General features: G+C 48.7%; 1 protein-coding gene across 2 annotated transcripts in view; it reads left to right on the forward strand.

Moving 5' to 3' along the window:
• Mthfs (methenyltetrahydrofolate synthetase) overlaps positions 1 to 24748 on the forward strand; it is a 93194-nt gene that overhangs the window by 20914 nt on the left and 47532 nt on the right. For both annotated transcript variants that reach the window (XM_068393463.1, XM_068393464.1), the window contains exon 2: positions 10896 to 11164. In XM_068393463.1, coding sequence (XP_068249564.1) covers positions 10926 to 11164 — 239 coding nt within the window. In that variant the 5' untranslated portion in view covers positions 10896 to 10925. The remainder of the gene's footprint in view (positions 1 to 10895; positions 11165 to 24748) is intronic.

Raw genomic sequence — 24748 nt, forward strand, 5'->3', positions numbered from 1 at the left:
TCGTTTCTTAGGCAACACTCGATGTCGACCTTCAATTTGAGCTAGGGCTCGTTGAGGGGAAGCGGAGAGTGCTGCCCAGATGTTTGCCTCCAGGTGTTGGAACTTTCGCTTGCAATCTTCCTGCTTGCGGGGAGAATTGGTGAGAGCAGCAGCAGATATTAGTTGCTTTTCCCCATCCGCGGGAGAGACTTCCTTCACTTGTTCGATCTCCCCTTTGAGGGATTCTTCTGGCAGGAATTTGATTCGTCTGTTCCAGTCCATTAAGCTGACATCGGCTTTTCCTGTTCGTGAGATCAGGCCTCTCCGGAGCAGTTGCTATTTAAAACTCCTTAAAGTTCTTCGGGGGGAACCCAGAAATGAACTTCAACAATGTTTCTTAGGTAACACTCGATGTCGACCTTCAGTTTGAACTAGAGCTTGTTGAGGGGAACCAGAAAGTGCTGCCCAGAGGTTTGCCTTCAATTATTGAAACTTTCGCTTGTGAGGGAGAATCCTTCCACCAGCCACTGTGTGGCAATCTTCCTGCTTGCGGGGAGAATTGCCGACATTGGCAGCAGATGTTGGTTGCCTATCCCATCCTCTGGAGAGACTTCCTTCACCTGTTCATTTCCCCTTCGGGGATTCCTCCAGTAGGATTTGGAGTTGTCCATTCCCTGCCCTTCCTCTTCGGGAAGCCGACTTCGTTGCCAAGCTGACTCATCTTGTCTAGAAGACTCGTCTCGCCCTGCAGACTTGTTTCTCCCAGCAATACTCGTCTCGCCCAGCAGACTCGTCACTCCCCGCAAGACTCGTCTTGCCTAGCAGACTCATCACACCCAGTGGACTCGTCACTCCCAGTTGACTCGTCATGCCAGCAGACTCTCCCAGCAAGCTGACTCATCTCGCCAACAGACTTGCATCGGCAGGTCGTCTAGCGGACGTGCCTCAACCAGTCCTGCTGCAGTTACACCGTTGGCTCATGATCGCCCACAATCATCCGACAGCTCATGATCGCTGACGATTGCCGTCAGTTGTGATCGTCACTCACCAACAGATCGGAATAGTCACTTGTCAGCTCGTGATCACCGTTCGCCAGCTCGTTATCGTCTTTTGTCAACTTTTCCACTCTAACAACCGCATATAGCACCTGACGTTCCCTTATCTTACGATCGCCCACACTTCAGGACCTACAACGAGGCAACCAGTCTAGCTCGTTTCCAGTTTCGACTCTGTTCCAATCTTCTGCCTCAGCAGACAGCTCGTCACATCCTCTGGTATGACCACTATTCAGTGTCACACTTCATAGCTCGCTACCATTCCTTCCAAGGTAAAGTTGCTCTCTGCCTTTGGCGAACTGCTCTTCCGGCCTGCTGGAAGATTCGCCGATGGCCTCCACAGAGAATCTCTGAAGCCGGCCTCCGAAGAATCTCTGAAGCCTCGTCCGTGGTGTGTTTATTCTGGCTTCATACTACGGAGAACTTCTCGGAGAATGAATCACAGAAGTCTACCACCTGCGATCCTCACTTCAAACAAACGCTCTGCTTTTCTCAGTGAGACTCTCCTTCTTCTCTTCATCGGAGATACTAGTACCCTCATCTAGACAACACAGATCATCATCCTTTGGTCTCTTCGAGTTCAGCTACTTCGGTAGTGCTTCCCACGACATGCAGTTGAGGCAGTTTAGCACACACACCCTTCTTGGAACATAACCCATCCAACAGCTGGTTTAATACCTCAAGTTCCTTATTGGATAAGTAGCAGAAGGTTGAGGGCACTGTTACCTGGTTTTAGTCTGCGTGAATGAAAAGGTTTGACTGGCTCTTATTCTTTTCTTCATCCTCCCCTCTCTTTGAGAAAGCAGCATCCTGGGTTATCTGCACAAGCTGACCTCAAACCACTGCAGGTAAATCATACTCCCTTGTGTACCTAGTATTAAACTAATACTGTTGCGTCCCCATACCCTAGCGAGGTGGTAATGGGAAAGTCTTGGTTACAACAGTTTTTCCCACTAAAGACTCTGAATAACTTTACCTGGACAGTTGCACTTCTATATATCTCAACACACAGCTTGCGTAGACCGCTGATCTTGCGTAGGAAGGTTGTTTCGTCCCCTTGTTACGGCATTTTCCCCACCTTACGGCATCGAATTCCAAAATTCAAATTTGGCGTGCGAGTCACTCGCCTCACACCACGGTCATACGTCGCTGCATACGTCACTAAGAAGCTGGTCTGCTATTGGTCGGCATCACGGCGTCACTAAGATGCCGATACGCTATTGGCCGAAATCCCTCCCACAATGCCTGAGAGAGATGCTGCCTCTCTCTCTTTCTTTGTTAATCGCGCGCTCAGTTCAGAATCTCGTGTGTTTTGTAAAGACTTGATCTCATGTGAGTGCTTGCGATATCGTATTTTTTGTGCATTTTAGTGCTTAATTCCAACTTTAATTCGTTAGCCATGGGTCCCAAGATTGCTAGTGATATTAAAGGGAGAAGTAAGAAGATGATTACTATGGAAACGAAGCTGGAGATGATAAAGAAATACGAAGAAGGGATGCGCATCGTTACCCTCGCTAGTACACATGGCCGTAACCAGACAACGATTGGTACAATCATCAAGAACAAGGAAGCCATTAAAGCAAATAAGTCTTCTAAAGGCATGACTGTCCTTGCCAGTGGAAGGACCTCAATCAATGATGAGATGGAGAGACTCCTTCTACTATGGATTAAAGAGAAGGAAATTGCTGGTGATACACTCACGCAATCGGTAATTTCGCACAAGGCGAGCGCCATCATTGCCGATCTTGTGGAAACCCAGAGAGACGGCGGAGATGAAGGAACGTCGCAGCAAGCCCTCCAAGAGTTCAAGGCTTCTCATGGGTGGTTTGATCGCTTTAGGAAGAGGACTGGTATTCACTCAGTCGTCAGGCATGGAGAGGCAGCCAGTTCTGACAAGAAAGCAGCAGAAGAATTCCTCAAGAAGTTTGAGAAATTGATTTCCAGAGAAGGCTACATTCCTCAGCAAGTGTTTAACTGTGATGAAACTGGCCTTGGTTCCAACACCGAGTACTTACCTCAAACTACTTTCTTAGGAGTATCTGGGATTCTCCTCCCAACCAACCAGATTTTTGGGTAGTTTTCCCTATCTCCGTTCTCTCTAGTGGGTCCCTCCGTGGCGGATGGATACTCGCCCTGAGGCGACCCGGGTCAGGGTGCGAGAGCATGGACCTAGGTCTCTATCGTCAGTAAGCTTCTGGTCACGGCGCTGTTCACATCTCGCCGCTCTCTCTCTCTCACATACCTTCCGACCCTTTGTGTTACCACGTGGTTCCCTCATGCTTCCCCCGTGCTCCCTTCCCTTTGTGCCACCTTCATCCACATCCTTCCCCAGTGTCTTGTGTTGCTTGGTGTTCCATGCATTGCCTTATGGATTCCCAACGCCGTTGCCCCGGGCCTAAAGCTGGTAAGTCCTGCGGTGTGTGGCTCTCGAGGCCGGAGGTAGATCCGCATACCTTGTGCTCCACGTGCAGGAGCAGTGTGTGTTCCCCGTTGACCACGTGTTCAGAGTGTGCTTCCTGGTCTGAGGTTCAGTGGGCCCTGTACGCCACGAAGAGGAAGAAAGCGGCGAAGCGGTCCCCGAAGAAGGTAGGCGCCGCATCCCCTTTGACTTCTCCTGCCGCCCTGTCGGAGCGGGGTTCACCGTCTCCTTCCCCTACCCTGAGTAGGGGACGAGTTAAGTCCGTTGCGGGGAAACGGCCCATTGCTGTTCCCCATGAGTCTGATACTGTTGATGTGGGGGATGCTGTTGTTTCGCAGACATGTGGGGGGCCTGCTGGGAGGGTGGGAGTGTGTTCGGGAGACGAGGCCCTGGTGCCTGCCGGGCCTGTCTCTACCGAGGACCCGGTGTGGGGGAAGGCCACTACGGCTCCTTCTCCCACCCCGTGGCAAAGTGTTACAGGTACCGCAGCCCCCGGGGGAGACGCAGATAAAGAGAGGCAGCCGACAAGTTCGTCGGACCCCGACTCCATCATCTGGACGGCTCCAAGGACGCCCTTCAGGTCGCCGATGCGTCAAGAAAAGGAGTTTGAATGCTGGTTCGCATCTAGGGAGACCCTACGGACTCCCCCGGCGCCGTTGTCGACGCTCCCGCCCGATTTTATGCAGCCTTTCACGCCAATAGGACAACACCAGGACCCAGCATCGGTAACAGAGGACTCAGAGAACTCGTCCAGCTCCTCCTCCAGCTCTTCTTCCTCCTCTTCGTCGTCGTACGATTCGTCATCCTCGGAGGACGACGACTCCCGGGAGGGGAGAAGGAAACGGAGGAGGTCCTGGAAATCTAAGTCTCGTTCTCGCTCAGGCCGTTCCAGGAAGAAGGCAAAGTCAGCGAGGAGGAAGAACAAACGCAGGCGCCTGTCCAGGGACAGGTGGGCTCAGGCAGCTTTCCCCCGTAGCGGGTCGATCAGAACACCTGCCGCCCCAGTGTCTGCCTCCTTGGCCGCTGGAGCCGTCCCTAGGCCCCTGCCATGCTTGTCGACCGCGCGTCCTGCACACTGGTCCAAGCTCTCATCTCAGGGCTGCTTTGCCGTCCCGCTACCCGCCAAGTCACCGGCTCCGTCCGCCCAGCGGAGAGAGCCACTGTGCCGGCCCAGCAGCTCTTCTTGCGGACCCGGTACCACGGCTGCTCATATAAAGCGCCCTGGATACTCGGTGGTACCGCGTGCCCCGCTGCACTCCCCGGGCGGAGGTAGACCCAAGACGGCTACCTCCGTCCCGGCGGCTCAACCCGCGGCGGAGGCACCCGCCCCATCGTTTCGCCAGGAAGGGGAGAACGTAACCTCTCACATGGACCCACCCGGCCTGGCAGAAGGATACGGCTCAGAGGACCAGGTGGTCGATGGCTTGATTGAGGTCGGGGACTGCACGTCGGATGAGGTATCTTCGTACCGGAAAGTTCTGGCCCTCATAAGGAGTCACCATCGCCTTGACGAGCCCAAACCGTTGACGGAGCAATCTTGGCTTTTGGGGTTGGGGAGGATGGTAGATAACCCCGTCCAGCAGAAGCCCTCCTTGACCCTCCCCTTAGCTCCCGACGTCAAACTCGGTCGGGAGCATGTCGACAGATACGTCGCGGGCCAGGTGAACTCCCTCAGGGCCCAGGGGTCTTTCAAGTTACTACCGGGCTTGAGGACCCAGAAACGTTTCTACATCCCTGACGGTCAGCACTCAGGGCCCCGTTCTGTAGAGGCAGCAGTGGCCTCCCTTAACCAAGGCAACACCGAGGATAGGACCGTCTCGGCCCCGGTGTGCTTCTCCGCGGCTGAGGCCTCCATGATGGAGGACACGGCCCAAGACATTGTGAACGTGACTTCATGGCTCGACTGGTGGGCCTGTACGCTAGTGAGTTTCCAGCTGTCTCACGATCTAGCCATTCCAGAGAACCAAGCTCTTCTCCAGGAACTCATACGCTCAGGGGGAAAGGCGATGAAGTTCCTCACTTTCCAGTCTCTCACTCAAACAGCCAATTGGGTACTTCGGAGGAGGGACACTATCCTCAATAAGCTGTCCCGTAAGCTCCCTGAGCGAGAGGCTAAGTGTCTGAGGAACTCGCCAGTGTGGGGCGAGTCCATCTTCCCCTGAAAGAGGTAGAGAAAACCATGGAGAGAGTCCGGAAACTAAAGGAAACGGCGGACCCCAGACTCTCAGCCGCGAGACGACCCACACACAGACGAGTGATACCGGAAGGGTCCCACCCGTCGACATCCCAGCATAGGAGAGACTCCCCTTCGTCAGCCTGGCAGCAGTCGTCTCAGCCCCCTGTAGGGGAAGCTCTACCCCTCAGGCCTCCTTTAGGCCCAAGTACTCCGGCTCTAGGAGAGGCCATTCGAGCCGCGCCTCCAGAAGGAGGTAGGAAGAGAGGCCCCCCTCTCCTGCCGAAGCCTCAGGTAGGGGGATGCCTCAAACACTTTTGGCAAGCATGGCGGGACAACGGGGCGGACCCATGGTCCATTGCAGTCCTGAAGGAGGGATACAGGGTACCCTTCCTTTCGAATCCGCCCCCTCTGATCCCCGATCATCGAGCGGAATGGCTGGCACTCAAGGATCCCTTGAGGAAGGCAGCCTTACAAGAGGAGGTGTCAGCCATGCTGAACAAGGGAGCCCTGGAACTAGTGGAGGAACCGTCCCCAGGGTTCTACAGCAGGCTCTTCCTGGTGGAGAAAGCGACAGGGGGGTGGAGACCGGTCATCGACCTCTCGGCCCTCAACAAGTTTATCAGCAAGACGGACTTCAAAATGGACACCCTGAAGTCAGTGCTAGCAGCCTTGAGGGAAGGAGACTTCATGATGTCCCTGGACCTCAAGGACGCATATTTTCAGATCCCTGCCCACCCCTCCAGCAGGAAGTTCCTCAGAGTAAAGTGAGGTTCCCAGTCTCTGCAGTTCAAGACCCTTTGCTTCGGCCTGTCAACGGCTCCTCAGGTGTTCACAAGGGTGTTCGCCGCTCACAAGAAGGGCATCCGGCTAATCCGCTACTTGGACGACTGGTTGCTTCTTTCAGCCTCAGAGGCAGTTTTGAAGGATCAAGGTGTGGAGTTGTTGCAGTTCTGCAAGGACTTGGGAATCACCATCAATATGGAGAAGTCACAGTTAGTCCCCTCCAACAGAATGACTTACCTGGGGATGGTCCTAGACTCAAAGTTGGGGAAAGCATTCCCCTCCGAGGAGAGGCTCGAGAAGTTGGACCAAGTTCTTCTCCCCCTCCTAACAGGTGTTCCCAGGAGAGCCAAGGATTGGCAGAGGCTGATAGGCCACCTAGTATCACTGGAGAAGTTGGTCTCCCGGGGAAGACTCAAGCTGAGAGAGGTTCAGTGGAACCTAAAGGAGCTCTGGTCCCCGGGGGAGACTCCGCACAGAGTGGTCAGTGTGTTGGAGGAGACGAGAGAGACTTTGAAGTGGTGGTCCGGCAGGGTGAACACTCAAAAGGGCATGCCTTTCGCGACCGCCCCTCCGGAGATGTTGCTCTTCACAGACGCATCGAAAGAAGGGTGGGGAGCTCATCTCCAGTTAGAAATGGCAAAAGGCAAGTGGTCCCAGGAGGAGAAGACCTTGCACATAAACGTCCTCGAGTTGTTAGCGGTCCAAAGAGCTTGCATGAGGTTCGCTCATCGTCTCTGAGGAAGCACTGCGGCCCTCATGTGCGACAACGCCACCGTAGTAGCCTATGTGAAGAATCAAGGAGGCCTCAGGTCAAGGGAACTGTGCGACCTCACGGCAGAGATCCTGGAATGGGCCGAGAAAGAGCACATCGAGCTGACGGCCAGGTTCATTCCGGGGAAAAAGAACGTCTTGGCTGACGGCCTCAGCAGGGTAGGTCAAGTGGTACAAATAAGGGAAGCTACCGGTTGGTATGAAAACCTTACGAGATTCATTGAAAAAAAAACACCCAGAAAAACTTAACACAGGTCGTCTTATGGAGAGTGTTAATGACAAGTGTAAGAGTCATTTTAGAAATATTTTGAGGAGTCGTCCAAAACAGGCTTCTTTGGATAGATATTTCTCCAAAAGAGAAGTGTCAGAAAGCAAAGATGATATAAGTGATTCTAGTAAAAAAGCTAAAAAAGAGTAAAGCGAAGATGAAGAAGTGCTACTGTATAAAATTAAGTTCTAGAAAAAAACAATCATAAAAAAAAATTTCAAGACGAAAATGATAAAAAAAAGCAATTTTGATTTTAAGTGTTTAATAAGAATAAATTTATTATTAAGTGTAACATAATTAGCATTGATACGTTTTTATATCTGCCGTCTCCTCCCCCCTCTGCCTCCACCCACTACCAGCTCAAGTTACGTCACTGCAAAAGTAAATAAAATTCCATTTTTCCTTTACAGTACTGTACTGTATATGATTTTTATTTATAATGTTATTTAATTATATACTGTACAGTACATGTATATGATATATAAGTACTGTACTGTAGTACAGTACTTACTATTTTTTTACTAATTTTTAATATGTATAAAATTTTGATGTTTTTACCTGGGGTTTTGTACGCATTAGCTATTCTGTTGCCCGCCATACGACATTTTCACTATACGATACCAACTCCGGAACGGATTAATGTCGTATGGCGGGGGTCTACTGTGCTAACATACTCGGATAAGGAGCCCCCGGGTAAAGCCAAAAAGCCAGATTGGCAGGGACGTCCACCCTTCCTAATGGGTGAGTCACCCCTAAATAAATAGTGTCGGTTTGTATTCCAGTTACGGAACAAATGACAAATTCGTAGATGATTTGTATTTTTCCTAACGATACAAACCTTAGCTATTTATACAAACTTGCCCGCCAGCCCTATCCCCTTGATGTCCTACCTCCAAGCAAATTGAGCTAAATCACAGGTGTGTGAGTGGGAGCGGTAGCAAGCTCCCCCCCCCCCCCACCTCCGCTAACTAGCGCTGTGGGTAGCTGACCCTCGCCAAATTTTAATGGCTCGTCATTTCAGCTACGCCGAAACCAATACCCTTAAATAAATACCTAATGTTTGTATCGTTAGGGAGAATACAAATTATCTACGAATTTGTCTTATTTACAGCCCATTACCAGCAGGATATGATCCACAGGTCTCTAATCTTTTAGGGCCTTTTGTAACTGCACAGCAAATGGTATAGCTGTCTCAGCTCCTTTCACAGAACGTTTATCATCTGATCAAGGTCTTAAGTTAAATGGGAGTCAGGGACAAAAGGAAAGATTGGCTGGCTTCTCTTTTCTCCTTCCATTTTTCCCCCTCTTTTGATACAGCTTCAAAGACCTTTCCAGCTGGACTTTATCTCAATGTAAGAAGGCCCTATTCAACTTGTGGCTATTCTGTTCTCAGGTACAGAAGAGTCTTTTCCCCACACTCCTTATGACGGGGAGTGTGACATATTCAGGCATATAACAGGATTCAAGCAGATACATCTCACATATATGCCAGGTCTGCAACAGAGATATTAGGCTCTAAACAACCCTTGAAGTAGGACCATACACCCTCAGGTATTACTAAACCACTGGTACATGTGGTGGTAGGATCCTTACCTCTTTCAGTATCCTAGATGCACGAGTTCTGAATACAGTATCCCGGGTTAAGTTTTCCAGCTAGTTGGAAAGGGGATTTCCTCCCGCCTAAGGATGAGTCTCTTCCACCAGGCCAAGTGGGCCATCTTCTATGGCTGGTGCCATGTGGGGGGTTGTCTCTCTTCTTGGAGCCTCTATTTTGTTAACCATTGGTTTTTTTGGCTGTTCTAGAGCCTGTTCTTTGGACTAAAGTTTTATCCTTCATCGTGGAGCATTGTTAAGGTACTATATTACAGTACAGTACTTTCCTGTAAGAGGGCACCCTATGAAGTGTTGAGATGAGCCTCAGACAGGGATCTTAATTAGAAAGCCGGTTTCTTGCTCACTTTAGCTTCAGCTAAACAAGTCAGTGAGGTCTATGTTCTCTTGTTCAACATCACCCATTCTAAAGGGTGGAAGCAGTTCTTGCTTTCCTTTCCTGACTTTGTAGGTAAAACTCCGAACACGTTTTTGCTTGGTTTTATCATTTTGGATTATGAACCTCAAGGATATAACCGATGATCTGGATCAATTGTTGATGTGTCCTTTGAGAGCACGGAGGTGGTATCTCAAATTGATGGGGACAGTTGGACCACTCCTACATCTGTCCGGGAGCACGGGAAGAGCGAAGAAGATATTCAAGTAGCTCGTTCTAGCTGAGAGAGGTTATCTCCACTCACTTTCTCTTCCTTGAAAGGGACACATGTAAAAGCTCACTATGTGAGAGGTATTAGTAACTCTTTAGCTTGCAAAAGGAACTTCTCTGTGGTGTAGGTTTTACAGGTGGGAGTTTGGAATCATCAAACGACGTACACTGCCCACTACCTGTGGGATATAACCTACAAGTCCATGGATATGTTCTCCTTAGACCTGTTGTAGTTACACAGCAGGTGATTTAATTACTTGGCTCCTCTTACAGGACCAGTAACTGCGGATTGAGGGCAGAGGTTACGAGTGAGTCTAAGATAAAAGTGAAGACTCGCTAGCCTTTCTTTCCTTTTACTCTTCCCCTTTCTAAGGGTACAACTTTGTAAAACTTCACTTACAGCTGGACTTGATCTGTTATCTAGTTAAGCCCACTCACTTCATAGCTTTTCTGTGTTCAAACTTGGGGGAATCTTTTCCCCACACTCCCTACAAGGGGAGGGTGTATCATAACCATGCAAACCCAATAATCCATAATATGGTGTACTAAAAGAAGTGTTCGCAAACCCTCTTTTTTGCCAGGTTTACAACACAGAAGTGTCCGACTGAAGTACAAGTCTTAAAGGCAGGGGCCCTAATACATGTTGGAATTTTCCTCTGGTGCATAATGTGTAAGGAACCCTTACTCTTTGAGCATCCCAGATGCAAGAGTATCGAGTTCCCTGGTCAAGTTCCAGCCAATTGGAATAGGTACTTTCTCCCGCCTAAAGATGAGTCTCCTAAGTAAAGGACAATGGGTTGTATTTGTGTAGAAACAAATCACAAATTTCTAAAATAATTTGTATTTTTCCTGACTATACAAACCTGAGTCCTTTGCTCAAACTTTCCCGACAACACCAACCCGCGTGAAAGTCCTGGTTGGCATATAAGCACTGGGGAGTACTGCCTCCCCCCTACCAACAAGTTACTACCTGCCAGTCATTTACACCTCTTTATAAGTTTTAACTGCCGTGTTCCAGCTTCGCTGTTATCTCTTCTGGGTAAAGGATTCAGATTTGTATAATTAGGAAAAGTACAAATTATATACTTGAAAAATTTTGATGCATAGATGATTAAATGACAAGTATTGTTCTCTGAATGCAGTACTGTATATATAATTTTTCTAAGAATTATTCTTCAACTTTGCAGATATTTCATCTTAAATGTGATGTCAACAGTATGACCTCAATAGTGGCAGCAAAAGCCGCTTTGCGGAAAGAAGTCAAGAATATCTTAAAGGCTCTCACTACTGAAGAAAAATTTAGACAGTCAAAGATAGTTCAAGAAAAGCTTTATGAAAATGCTATTTATAAGCAAAGCAAGAGGATATCATTATTTTTGAACATGGGAGATGAAATAGTTACGGAACCCATCTTGTTGAATGCCTTGGAATCGGGGAAAGCATGTTATATACCAAGGTAAGTTACTTTCAGAAAGGTTTCTGAAATTTTAAAGTATACAACTTAATGGTAATGAACTCATTTGCTGTGCTGGTAATGAGCAATGTTAACTACAGCAATATTTTTTTGTATTCCAAAAGGTTTTCATTTTTGGGATTTTATGCTAATGTGGAGAAAGAAGGTACAGTGCTAGCAGCTAGTTTGGTATTAATGATTAATACATTACTGTACTATAGTTACTTTTCAGGGAAATGGTATGAAAAACTGAACAGTAAAAGCCATAACCCTCATTAAACCACAATTGTTCCGACACGAATGTAAACTTTCGCTCTTTACGGGGGACATTTTGGTAAATGCTGAAAACTAGCCAAAAGACTTTTTGGCGGGGTATAACTACCCACTGCTAGTTAGCGGGGAGTAGACCAACCATCCTGCTCACACACGCACACCGGTGAAATCCCTTCACTTTTTATTTTGGCTCGGGGCTGAATAGACGTTCCATCTCTCTCCCGATAACCCTTATAAACTGGCTTTTGCTTTGACATTGTATCTGCTCATTCATACTCCGTTGGAGGGTGAATGAATAAAATTATGATCAACTGACCCTCAGACAACCTGTAGGTGCAGACACCATTGCTTCCCTTAGCGAAGCAACGGCACCTTCCACTGTGGGAGTCTCTATTGTTGCCGCTTGCAGTAACTCCTGGCTTTCTTAGAACTTTCGGGTCTCCCCGTTAAGGAATACCTTGTTGAGGCTCTGCTGACAGGGACACTGCGGGAGCATGGAGCTGCTTTTCCAGGCGAAGACTTCAGTCTCCCCCGTAAAGATTCCGAAGGCCTTAGGTCTAAGAAACCTCCCGTGTCTGCCAGCAGTAGTTTCTGCTCCTTCTCTCATTTGTGCTATATCGGTAGTTAGACAAGAGCAGTTGCTAACGAGTACCACTTGGGGTTTCCCTTCGGGCTATCCTTTCGAGGAGAACCCAGGAACTGACTTTGGTTACGTTTCACAGCTTGTAGCTTATGATGCCTGCCCTCGGTCTGAGTCTTCTCAGCAGGCTAAGGGTATGCAAGTTTGCTACATTAAGCTTCTCCTTCAGCTGATGAATGCCCTTCACGTCCACAAGTATGACTCCCCTTTCAGGGTGGTCCTGCCGACGCTTGCAGTCACCATCCATCGTGCCCCCCAGAGACCAACGACTTGTTAGCTTTTCCTTTCAGGGTCATTGCTACAGATGGTGATGCCTGCCGACCACTTGCAGTCCCCGCCTCTCCCATCTATGTGTCTTGTAGGCGATAACCCTTTGGGGCTATTATCTAAATAAATTACGCATGCGGCGTGTCCTTTGGGCACAGTAAAGCTCATGGAGTTATATGAGCCAGGACCCTTCGGGACCAGCGCCTCGGGATTATGCCTATCACGAGGAAGAACCTGCTGTTCTTCTACAAAGTTCACACAGCCTTACTCGTCTCCTTGTGAACGAATACCTCCTCTGGTAGGAGGGGAGGGCATAAAGCAGAGAAGTCAAACTTACTGCAGGCTACTGCTGCCTGAAGTACACTGCTTCGGTAGTCTGTACTTTCCATCTCCAAGCACTTGCCTTGCAACGTTCTGCAGCACTCGCTAGTATACTCCATGCCAACATTCGCCAGCATTCGCCTCACCAATTTTCGACTTGCTATTGCTCACCTCACCAGCGTTCGCCTCGCCAATGATCTACAGCCCTCGCCTCGCAACGTTCTACAGCACTCCCCTTGCAACGTTCTACAGTACCCTCCGGGATTCCTCTTAGCAGCGTTTGCCCTACCAATATTCGCTTACTATCGCTCACCACACCGTTTGCCTTGCCAACGTTCGCCTTGTCATTGCTCACCTCACCAGTGTTCACCTCGCTAACATACGCCTTGCTATTGCTCACCTGACCATTGTTCGCCTCGCCAACGTTCTACAGCATTCGCCAGTGTTTGCCTTGCCAATGTTCACTTAGCTATTGCTCATCTCATCAGCGCTTGCCTTGCCAGTGCTCACCTTGCCACCATTCTACAGCATTTGCCAGCGCTTGTCTCGCCAGCGTTCGCTTCACCAAATGAGTTTGCAAGACCTTACTTACAAACTGCATCTGGTTACTTGACTATTGTTGCCAACGTTCATTAATGCTCGCTTCATCAAAGGAGTTTTTAAGACTCTACTTAGCAACCTCCTGTGAGACCTGACTAATATTTGTGTTCTTTGCGTGCTGAGGCAAATAATACTATCATGCGAGATTATTCATTTTCATAAGAGAAACCCTACTTGACATTAAGGGAAGGTGCATGCGGAACTCCCCTCTTTGCTGAGGTCTGCGCAGTTCCAGGTGCTCGCTAACGACTACTGCTGTTACTAATACTACTGAAGTGCCGTATCTTGAACATTGGCGGTCAGTTGCTTCCACCTTTCCCTGTCTCTAACCATTGGTGTCACTTGATTTGGTATATAATTACCCTCCAAGCTAACACCCCCATAATAAATGGTAAATGGATGACATGAGGTAATTTGGTTGTGCATGAGCGATTGACCATACGACCGCCAGACTTTGCCAGGAAGGTAGAAACCTGGGATTGTACGAGTCGTTAGACGAAACCCTTAGGGGCTATTGCCTGCCAACCGCTTGCGGCCTTCACATGCCACCATTTTGCCCCAGGGCATAATGAGTCTCGTTACATATAGTCCTACCGGGGTTTTGCTGCAGATAGGGATGTTTTCCGACCACTTGGGGCCACCACATCCCACTGTTTTCGGAAAATGAGTCTCAGGAAACATAATCCTTTGGGATTATTATCTCGGACTTCTCCTCTCTACAGGTTAGAGAACTCATCGGAACATGCACATGATATCAGTCTCCGATCCCTTGTGATCTCCACCTCACATCGTCATGTCCTCAAGGCACAACGGCCTCATAAGACATAATCCTTCAAGGTTATTCCTTTAATCCTCTTTTTGCAATGGCATAGCATTAGCTCATGCTTACGTTTATGAACAGTTGCAAACACATACAGTATTTGCTTACAATTACTTTACACTCGTCCCATCCAATGGGCGGGCAAGTCCCTACTACTGATAGTGATCTTATCGCTTCGCTAATTATATATGCTCACAAACATTTTCATGATCACAATGCCATAGCGAGTCAACGATCATTTACTGTACCTTGGAGCAATGATGTTGTGCTTTATCGCACATACAGTACATAATTCCTGCAAGGGACTCCATGAGCTACTTCGTTGGTGCTCACACACGGAAACGTTTAGGAGCTCAAACTTGTGCACAAATTCTTACCCTGAATCAGTGAAGTTGTGTTTTGACACTTCTGCTTGTGGGCAAGTGAGTTACTACTCCTGACGAACGCTGTTTATTTCATCAGTTGTATGTGCTACCTTCGCTGTCAGATGCATGCTTGTGAGTAGTAGCAGACCTACTTACCATCACACAGAACAAATAGAACTTATTCCAATACTGTATATACTTTTCCCATTCAATGGTTGTATCCCTGGGGAGGAAGTCGGGTTATTCAAAACTCGCCTACCCTCATGTAACCAGACATTGTCGTGTACCTTCAAGTGGGTTATCCCTATCATCCCAGTCATGTCCTCCCTGACATCTTCGGATCGTATGTCTTAGTATCAAAGGTACTCTACTTAGACTCCGAAACTTTCCATAACCATGTCTGTTCCCTTTATAGAGAATATTCAGAGCTTATGACAGTTTTGCCGATCAGTAACATAGAGATACAAAACGTATTTGCCTCTTCCTAGGGATACCGGTCAGCAGGGAGAAGGTGGTCTCGTTTGCTAACATATATCGATGCCCTCCAATCGAGTTTCGAGCGCAATGAATCATTCAGTCCGCACCTAAATCTTCTTCCTGCCCCAGGTAACTCATCGTGGGATTCATATGGTAAATTAAAGGAAATTTACCTTCTGTAGTGGTCCATAGCGGAAATTATGTACGCAACTACCTGTCTGACAAATGTGATTGCAGATACGTCTCAGCCTTGTCCTTCGGAAATATTTACTTGCAACTGATTGTTGGTGATTGATCAATTGCTCGACAGCGATCTACAAGGGAGATTTGCTGTAATTCCATTACCCACTAGAGATTACTGGCTACTATGGTGTTTACCGAACCGTAGTGGACATCCATGACCAACTCTCATTGTAGCAAATGCAGTTGGAGGACAGGGTTTACCTTCCCTTTACAGAGACAGTTGCTTACAACCAATCACATGTCTTGACAACGATCGACTTGAATGTTTACTTGTTAAGTAACCTCTCAGTTCCCTCAGACACTTGGATAAGAGTTGATCTTTTTCTTGAAAGTCAAATGATCCTTGTTCCTCTCAATTGTCTGATGGAATTGGAAGTATAGACTAGTTTTCTCAGGAAAGGGTTGCTAATACAAACTGTTTCTCCTTTCCTCAAGTAATGATAATAGCTACAGGGGGTCCTCGGGTTACGACGCTGATCCGTTCTTAAGACGCGGTGTAACCCGAATTTCCGTGTAAGTCGGAACACCATAAATATACGTACTGTACTGTACTGTAAAGTATTACTGTATACTGTACTATAATAAAATGTATCAAATGACATAAAAACAATATTAGAAAAAGAGAAAACAATTCCTTACCACATGAATTAAAGTAAATATCAATAAAAAAAGAAAACAATTCCTTACCACATGAATTAAAGTAAATATCAATAAAAAAAGAAAACAATTCCTTACCACATGAATTAAAGTAAATATCAATAAAAAAAAAGAAAACAATTCCTTACCACATGAATTAAAGTAAATATCAATAAAAAAAGAAAACAATTCCTTACCACATGAATTAAAGTAAATATCAATAAAAAAAAAAGAAAACAATTCCTTACCACATGAATTAAAGTAAATATCAATAAAAAAAGAAAACAATTCCTTACCACATGAATTAAAGTAAATATCAATAAAAAAAAAAGAAAACAATTCCTTACCACATGAATTAAAGTAAATATCAATAAAAAAAAAGAAAACAATTCCTTACCACATGAATTAAAGTAAATATCAATAAAAAAAAAAGAGAACAATTCCTTACCTTATTCCTATGGTTGGCTTGCACACTGGAAGGGATGTTGCAAGGGACGGAGAGACTGGTTTATTGTGGAGAGGAAGGTGCAGAAGATGCTGGAGAAACTGGGGCAGGTGAATCAGGATTCTCTGGAAGTGAGACAGAAGATGCTGGAGAAGCTGGGGCAGGCGAGTCTGGAGGTGAAGAGCCTACAAGAGGTGGTGGAGAAGCTGGAGAAGTAGAGGCAGCTGAGGTTGATGGGAGAGGCTCTGTAGCAATAGAGGCAGCTGAGGTTGATGGTAGAGGCTCTGTTGCAGGCAAATCTGGAGTAGTAGAGGCAGCTGATGTAGAGGGTGCAGTTCTCTCTACTTTCTTAAAATACCGCTCCAGGTTAGACTGGACAGAGAGGATCCTCTTCTCATCCAAAATCTCCTTATAACACTGCAGTAAGTCCATGACACCTCTGGAAACCCTGGTGAACCTGTCCATGTTGGGATCTTGAGCCTCGAAAGTTGCCAATGCTTGTTGTATCTCGGCAAAACCTTTTGACAAGCCCTGCCTTGTGAAAGCCTTAGGGTCTGGGGTGGGGGCTTCTTCCTCTTCCTCTATGATCTGCTTCTCCAGTTGTATCAAGTCCCCAGCAGATAACTCCTCTCCATGAGATTCTAGCAGCTCCGTAACATCATCAACCTCCATCTCCAAATCGGTTTCCTTACTCAGGACAACAATGTTCTTGATAACATGGTCAACTGTTTCCTCAAACCCATGAAAATCATTAACAAATTGAGGACATAGCTTCCTCCAAACACCATTCATGTTTGTAACCTTCACCTCCTCCCAGGAATCAGCAATGTTCTTAATAGCATCAAGGATGTTGTAGGACTTCCAAAAGTCCTTCAGAGTCAAGTCCTTCTTCGTTTCAGTTGCCTGTAATGCCATAGCAATTGTTCTTCGGAGGTAGTAGGCCTTGAATGAAGCAATCACTCCCTGGTCCATAGGCTGTAAAAGGGCCGTGGTATTAGGTGGAAGGTAAACCACCTTCACATTAGGGTGAAAGTCTCCCAGCTGGGCAGGGTGTCCAGGGGCATTGTCCAGCAATAGCAACACCTTAAAGGGGATACCCTTTTGGGCGCAATACCGCTCCACACTAGGTACAAAATGGTTGATAAACCAGTCTTCAAACACTGCAAGTGTCACCCATGCCTTCTTATTTGCCTTCCAAATGACTGGGAGTTGACTCTTCCAAATTCCCTTGAGTGCCCTTGGATTTTCAGCCTGATAGACCAGCATGGGCTTCAGTTTGAAGTCGCCAGCAGCATTTCCCCCAAGAAGCAAAGTTAGCCTCTCCTTGCCTGCTTTATGACCGGGTGCTGACTTCTCCTCCTTTGCTATGTATGTGCGGTTAGGCATGCGCTTCCAGAATAAACCTGTCTCATCCGCATTGAACACCTGATAAGCAGAATAACCCCCCTCCCTAATTATCTCAGCCAACGCTTTAGGAAATTCACTTGCTGCTTTCTCATCCCCACTAGCAGCTTCACCTTGCACTTTAAGATTATGGTAATTGGCCCGAGCCTTAAATCGCATAAACCAACCCCTACTAGCCGAAAACTCTTCACTTTCACTTTCTCCCCCCCTTTCTTTTTTCAACGCTTCAAACAACCTTTTAGCCTTCTCTTGAATAACCATTAAGCTCACTGGAATACGCCGTTGATTTTGATCTTCCAACCAAAGCACTAATAACCTTTCCATTTCGATAATTAAACCACTACGCTGTTTCGTTATCACTGTTGCTTTCATTGGAGCAGATCCTTTTACGTGTTCAACAATGCGCTCCTTATCTTTAAGGATAGTAGCCACGGTCGAACGGCTAAGGCCAAGCGATCGGCCAATGTTCGTTGGCGTTTCACCGTTTTTAGACCGCTTAATAATGTCTAATTTCACTTCCATGGTGATGGCCTTCCTTTTCTTCGATGCACTACCATCAGAAGAATCTGCCTTGCGCTTTGGAGCCATAATGAAGGGCAAAAAGTTCAAAAAAACGATCAAACACGTGAGAGAAAGAACAGGCAATCACAACCAAAAATGGCGTATGAGTGGAACTGAGCGACGCCGTCTTCCTCGCCCACAACCACCGCAAAGCGTATTCATCCACCGCGCGCTAGAAACTAGTTCGCAATTTTTTACGTCGCTTACGACGCTAACGGTGTAAGACGGAACGACGCTTAATATTATTTTTATATTTTTATGGGGCGCGTTCGTAACGGCGAAACCGCGTAAGTCGGGACCGTCGTAACCCGAGGACCTACTGTATAGCATGCTAAATCGCTATTCAGGGGAGGAAGTCAACAGCGCCTCCAACTCTAGGGCAAGGGGAGGTCAGGATCACTCTCGCTAGAAAGGGCATCACTCGCCTGTCTCACTGGGGAGGATGCCTCAAAATGAGGGGATAAGAAGAAGAGTCTGATCCTTGGACGGCCCTAATCCCCTGTGCGAAGTGATACATCATGCTTCTTATCTCCTTCCGTTATCTAGATATTCAGTGACTTTGACCCCTGGATATCACTGAGGCTATCCTCCAAGGATGTACCTAGAGTTATCCTTTCAGAATTGGTTTGCCAGTTCAGAGTGTGAGGCTCCGGCCTTTGCTCAACCCCTCAAATGTTCACAAGAACACTAAATTTAGTTACAATCGGGGTTCCTCCTCATCCCTTAAACAAGTGGTAAAAATTCTAGCAGACTCAGTGGAGAGGTTTCTCTGACATTGAGTTAACCTTGGGTTTTTTTTTTCCTCCATTCTGGATAAAAATTACTAGAATTTATCCTGGCAATCACCATAAGAACTGGTATTTTTAAAAAAAGGGAAATAACCTCTAAAAGAGACAAAGTTGCTCTGTCCAAATCTGGGATAAAGACTAAGGGAGACAGCATGTCCCTTCCTCAAGCGAGACTTCTTACGGACACACTAATAGCTGTGCCGGAGGGGGTGCCTGATCGACTTCACTGGCCCTGGCGAAAGGCATAGCTTAAGTCTCCTCAATGGGCAACTGTTCCTTCGGGTATTGGCAGGGCTTCTATGGACATAGGAGTCTGATAGGATCAGAATGATGTAGAGATCCAAGTTAGGAGGTAGAAATCACCAACCTTCTCTGGGGAGTTTATCTTCTCTCTCCTTCCCCACATTCGCTGCTCTTGAGGGATGCATCAAAAGAAATGGGCGGGAGCTCACCTATTGTGATACATCGCCTCTTGAGCTGTGTTCCAATACTGTACCTATCGGCAGTGCCACACAAGTCTTCCTGGTTTAGAGTGCAATGTTTCTTACCCTTGATCTCTTCTAACAATTCCCTTCTTGTCACACCATAGTGTTTTCATCACAGTATGATGGTGGTAGAATACCCAGACAAGGTATTCTAGGCAAGGCATAGAACATGCAGTCAAAGTTTTTCTTTGCACATCCAGCCGTTAGAAGATGGAGTTAGATGGGAGACAACTCGATTACCTTTTGCAACCCAATTTAGCGTCAGACGACCTTCACAGACAAAGAAACGTCTTAGCAGTTTTCTGACCAGGCAGACTCAGATATTGAACTTCGAGGGATCTTTCTCTCCCTCGGTTAGCCATCTAAGTCTTATCCCTGGCAGGAATTGTGGATGAGATGTCAGACCAGGACGTTTTATGTCTGGAAGTTTCCAAGGTACGGTTAACTAGTACAGGGTAACCAGGTTTAGTAGAGTCCGTCCGACATGTGGAATGCCTATGTGCTTCCCACTCTCTCTGTCTGAGGAGGAGACTCATTCATAGAAAAACATCGACAGAATGAGCAATGACCTTGATAGTTCCACAGTGGCAGCAAGCAGAATAACACCCATATCCTCTATTTCTGCCTGCAGAGATACAGTATTGAGAGAACTGCTCTCCTTTCCAGAGCTACTCATAACATGATCATCAGTCGTCTCCCTATGACCCCTCCCCTGGAGGGTATTGAACAGCGACTCCTTCAGAGAGGTTTTTCGCAAGCAATAAGGAAAAGGATGGTTAGATACCCCAGTAGGTTGCTGGTCGCCTCTCATCAGGCGAAATGGTCTATCAGCTAAGATTGAGATCGTGGAAAGATGCCTTACACTGCTCGATATCTCTCTTCTCGAGACAGCAAGCTTGCCGTACCTTGGGGAGGAAAGACCTGCTCAGTCTCGACATGACAAGATACCACTCGGCTTTGAGCCTCGTCTTCCATTTTGAATAGAGTCAACTTTTCCTCAACTGAACTGTCACTCCTCTTTCAGTGTCAAGCTCACTGGTTCCCAAATCAGAAGTTAGACCATCTCTTCAGAGCGTAGGTTTTGTACCACGCCCTTGGAAAGAAGTAATTCATGCCACTAGTGAGTCCTCAGAACATGACTTGACTCTTAAGATGGTTCTATCCTTCTCACTTTGGCCTCAGCGATGAGTGCCAGAGAAGGACATGGTCTCTTCTACGACAGATCTCAGCCAGGGGATGGAGGTCTAGTAACACTCGACTTGATCCCTGAGCCTGTTTCCAAGACTCTGATTCCTCCTGTAGCTATCCAGAGGTTCAGGCCCTTCAGGATTGAATGTCTACATACCTTATCCTTTGACTCGGATCATTTGTTACTATGCATTACTGTATAAGAGCACAGAGGCGTCATCTTATATGATATGCAGTAGCTCACCCGGATGTGAATAAGTTTCCGTGAACATGGGCAGGTTTAAGAGGAGAGTCACCAACAATACAATCTCTTCTTGGATCCGACAGGATGTAAATTGGTCCCTGAACCCAGACTCTCCTCCAAAAGTTCGTAGACCCAGAGCTCATGACTGTTACGTGCATAGCATGTCTCTAGTATTTAGAAAGAACTGCTCTGTAACATAAGCTTTTCAAACTGGTGTGTGGAAGCATCAGACGACCTTCACAACCACAACCTGACTCACAAAAACCTGGATACCTAGGTCTTATGGTAGCAGCACAAGATATGGTTTAAGTTACCTCAGCTCCCTTATACGACAAGTAGCCTGTCGGTCAAGGGCAGATGTTTCCCTGGATTAGTAGGTGAACGGTAGAGTGACTGGCCTCTCTCCTTCTCTCCTTTCATCTTCCCCTCTTGTGGCACAGTACCCATGGAACTCTGCAAGCTGACAACCTCTGTCTGCAGGAAAAGACCATATACCTTTTGTAGCCTAAAATATAATATGTATTTGTTACGTCCACTTCCTCCCAAGGAGGGAGAGTCGAGCAATGGCTAGATTAAGTGTGGAGTTCAACTCCGAACAATTCCTTACCTGGTCAAGTCATAGTGCTTAGTTCACACAATCACACCAATTGCCCAGACCGTTAGCTCTCACATTCTGAGAGTTAGCGAGGTGTCAAGCTGTCTAATAAGCTTGTGCGAAACACAGAATCATACACCGGGGCAGAAATCATCCAGTTGGTTTAAGGACTTCCACCCACCTAAGGCGAGTCTCCACTGTGAAGATCGAAAGGGTTTGTATTTGTGTTGGAACAAATGACAATTGTTCCGTAACCGAAATACAAACCACGCTATTTACAAAGGGTATTACTTTTAGCGCAGCTGAAATGACGAGCCAATAGTTTTTAACGAGGGTTAATTACCCCCGCGCTAGTTAGCGGGGGGTGGGGAAGGGTAGCTTGCTACCCCTCCCCCCTCCACACACCGGTGACTTGCTTCACTTCACTTTTGGCTCGGCGGTGATCAGACGTGTCTGTTCATCGCCTTCGTGACAGCCTTTAATTTTCTGCTTTTTCTTTTCAGCTCGTGTGATTGGTTGGAAGTTGACCTTCAGTTATTTTCTTTTATTTACTATGCGTACATGCCCTGGGGTTGCCGGCCGTCCTTGTGGGACTTTCATGTCGGACGTTATTACGGATCCTCACACCCTCTGCCCTCAATGTCGGGGCCGACGGTGCGACCAGGATAACATGTGCCGTGAGTGCAGGGAGTGGTCTGCCTCCCAGTGGGAGAGGTTTGGCCGTCGGCGTAAGAAGAAGTCCAAGAGAGACCGTTCTCCTCCGGGGTTAGCCTTGAAGGAGGAAGGTTCTCGGGACTCTTTTTCCGCCGCCCAAACCTCCTCCGAAGCTCCCCCTCGTCCGCCTCCTAAGGAGAGTCGTCCGAGTGGGAGCGCAGGCCCTTGTTCTGTTTCCCTACCTTCGGTGGGGGGAGAGGGCGTCGCCTCCCATAGCGAGGCGGTTCCCCCTCCTCCTCCGGGGAGGTTATTGATAATAATGCCTTATCCAGTGATGATCTTTTACAGATTTGGTCGTCCCTGGGGCTTAAGGGCTTGCCCTCCAGGGTCGCTCTTATTGACCTTGTCTCGTTGGGGGCCGCTGTTAAACAGTCGCCGGTGGTAGCGGAGGTAGACCCTCTGTCTATTGTCGACGTCGTGGTGACAGAGGCCTCCGACGTGGCTGGGCCTTCCGACGCAGGTGCTGTTGCTGGTGATGGTGCTCAAGGCTCTCCTCCTCCTTCCGTGCATCCTTCTAAGGGGGAAGTGAGTCCTTCGGTCTCGACTGCTGCCCAGCTTCCTTCTGAGGGAAGTGTTTTGACGGAGACTCCCCTTCGGAGGACCGATGGTCCCGACGATCTCCCCCGAGGCCGCCTCCGCCGTAAGGCTCACCGCCCTCTACGCCACAAGGGCCTCCCTTCCCCTTACAGGGGGACTAAGAGGCGCCTTTTTGGGTCTTCGTCCTCCGGGGGGGACTCCTCGTCAGCCTCAACCGACTGCTCCGCCCTCCTTGAACCTCTCTGCAGACCGCTCACCATCTCCTGCCGGATCTTCGCCTTCTGGAGAACTCGTCACCTGACGGGCAACGGTCCCTTCGGGGCTAAGGGATTCTTCCCTTACGCGAGCAGGGCTAGCGCACAAGTGCTCTCCTGCTCGCCAGCAATCTCCTGCTCGCCAGCGATCTCCTGCTCGCCAGCGATCTCCTGATGTTCGCCCCCCTCGCCAGCGCTCTCCTGCTCGTCAGCTCTCTTCCGAGCGTCAGCGCTCATTTGAGGACCATCGCCCTGCGGTCTCTGACCACCCTTTAGTTCCTGCTGAACTCCCTGCTCACCATCCACCTGGTCCTGTGGCTACGCAACATCGTGCTGTGCGTGTGTCAGAAACACATGTTCGCCAACGCGCCAGCGATCTTCCCGTTCCTGCTCGTGAACGCGCCGCACCACCTGTCCTCTCACAGGACACGCGTCGACCTTCTGCTCGCCAGCGATCACCAGCTCGCCAGCGATCACCTACACATGCTGCTCGCCATCGCACGACCCTGCATGATCGCCCGCTTACGCATGCTGCTCCTCATCGCACAACCCTGAACGATCACCCTCCTGCGGATGCTGATCACCATCGCACCCTTTCACGCGATCATTCACCTGCGCATGCTGCTCGCCATCGCACAACCCTGCACGATCGCCCGCTTACGCATGCTGCTACTCATCGCACAACCCTGAACGATCGCCCTCCTGCGGATGCTGATCACCATCGCACCCTTTCACGCGATCATTCACCTGCGCATGCTGCTCGCCATCGCACAACCCTGCACGATCGCCCGCTTACGCATGCTGCTCCTCATCGCACAACCCTGAACGATCGCCCTCCTGCGGATGCTGATCACCATCGCACCCTTTCACGCGATCATTCACCTGCGCATGCTGCTCGCCATCGCACAACCCTGCACGATCGCCCGCTTACGCATGCTGCTCCTCATCGCACAACCCTGAACGATCGCCCTCTTGCCGATACTGATCACCATCGCACCCTATCACGCGATCATTCACCTACACATGCTGCTCGCCATCGCTTACCATCACGCGGTCATTATCGCCAGCGATCTTATTCACCTACACGGCAGCACGATCCCTCGCCGTCGCGCCATCGCTTGCGTTCGTCGCCTCGGACACGTGTTAATTTACCTGCCCACCCTCACGCCCACTCGCCTGCGCGCCCGCGCGATCGCTCGCCTGCGCGCCCGCGCGACCGCTCGCCTGCGCGCCCGCGCGCCCGCGCGACCGCTCGCCTGCGCGCCCGCGCGACCGCTCGCCTGCGCGCCCGCGCGACCGCTCGCCTGCGCGCCCGCGCGACCATTCGCCTTTGCGCGACCGTTCGCCCTCGCGCGACCATAGTTCGCGGCGAATTCCACAGCCGGTGGTAGCAGCAGGGACGCGTGCTCCTAGACGGCACTCGGGATCACCTCCATCCAAGCACAGGTTGGTAGTGCAGGACGGAGACAGGTCAGTACAGCATTCTTCCCCACCTTCTTTTCAGGCAGGTACCGTCGTGTCCACTCCAAAGGATCGCCCGATCCCTTTCACCTTAGCGAGGATTTCGGACTCTGTGTCCTTGGAGCAGCAGACTTGGTTTGGTCCGCTGGCACGGGCGTTAGTGAGGGTTATGAAACCAGCACTCGCCGGCCAGGGTAACAAACCAGCGGCTGTCTCTCCTACGCTGAAGAGAAAGAGAGGAGTGGACTTCGTGGTGACTTCCCCCAGGG

The sequence above is a fragment of the Palaemon carinicauda genome, chromosome 19 (genome assembly GCF_036898095.1).
Source record: "Palaemon carinicauda isolate YSFRI2023 chromosome 19, ASM3689809v2, whole genome shotgun sequence".
In the NCBI taxonomy this organism is placed as follows: domain Eukaryota; kingdom Metazoa; phylum Arthropoda; class Malacostraca; order Decapoda; family Palaemonidae; genus Palaemon; species Palaemon carinicauda.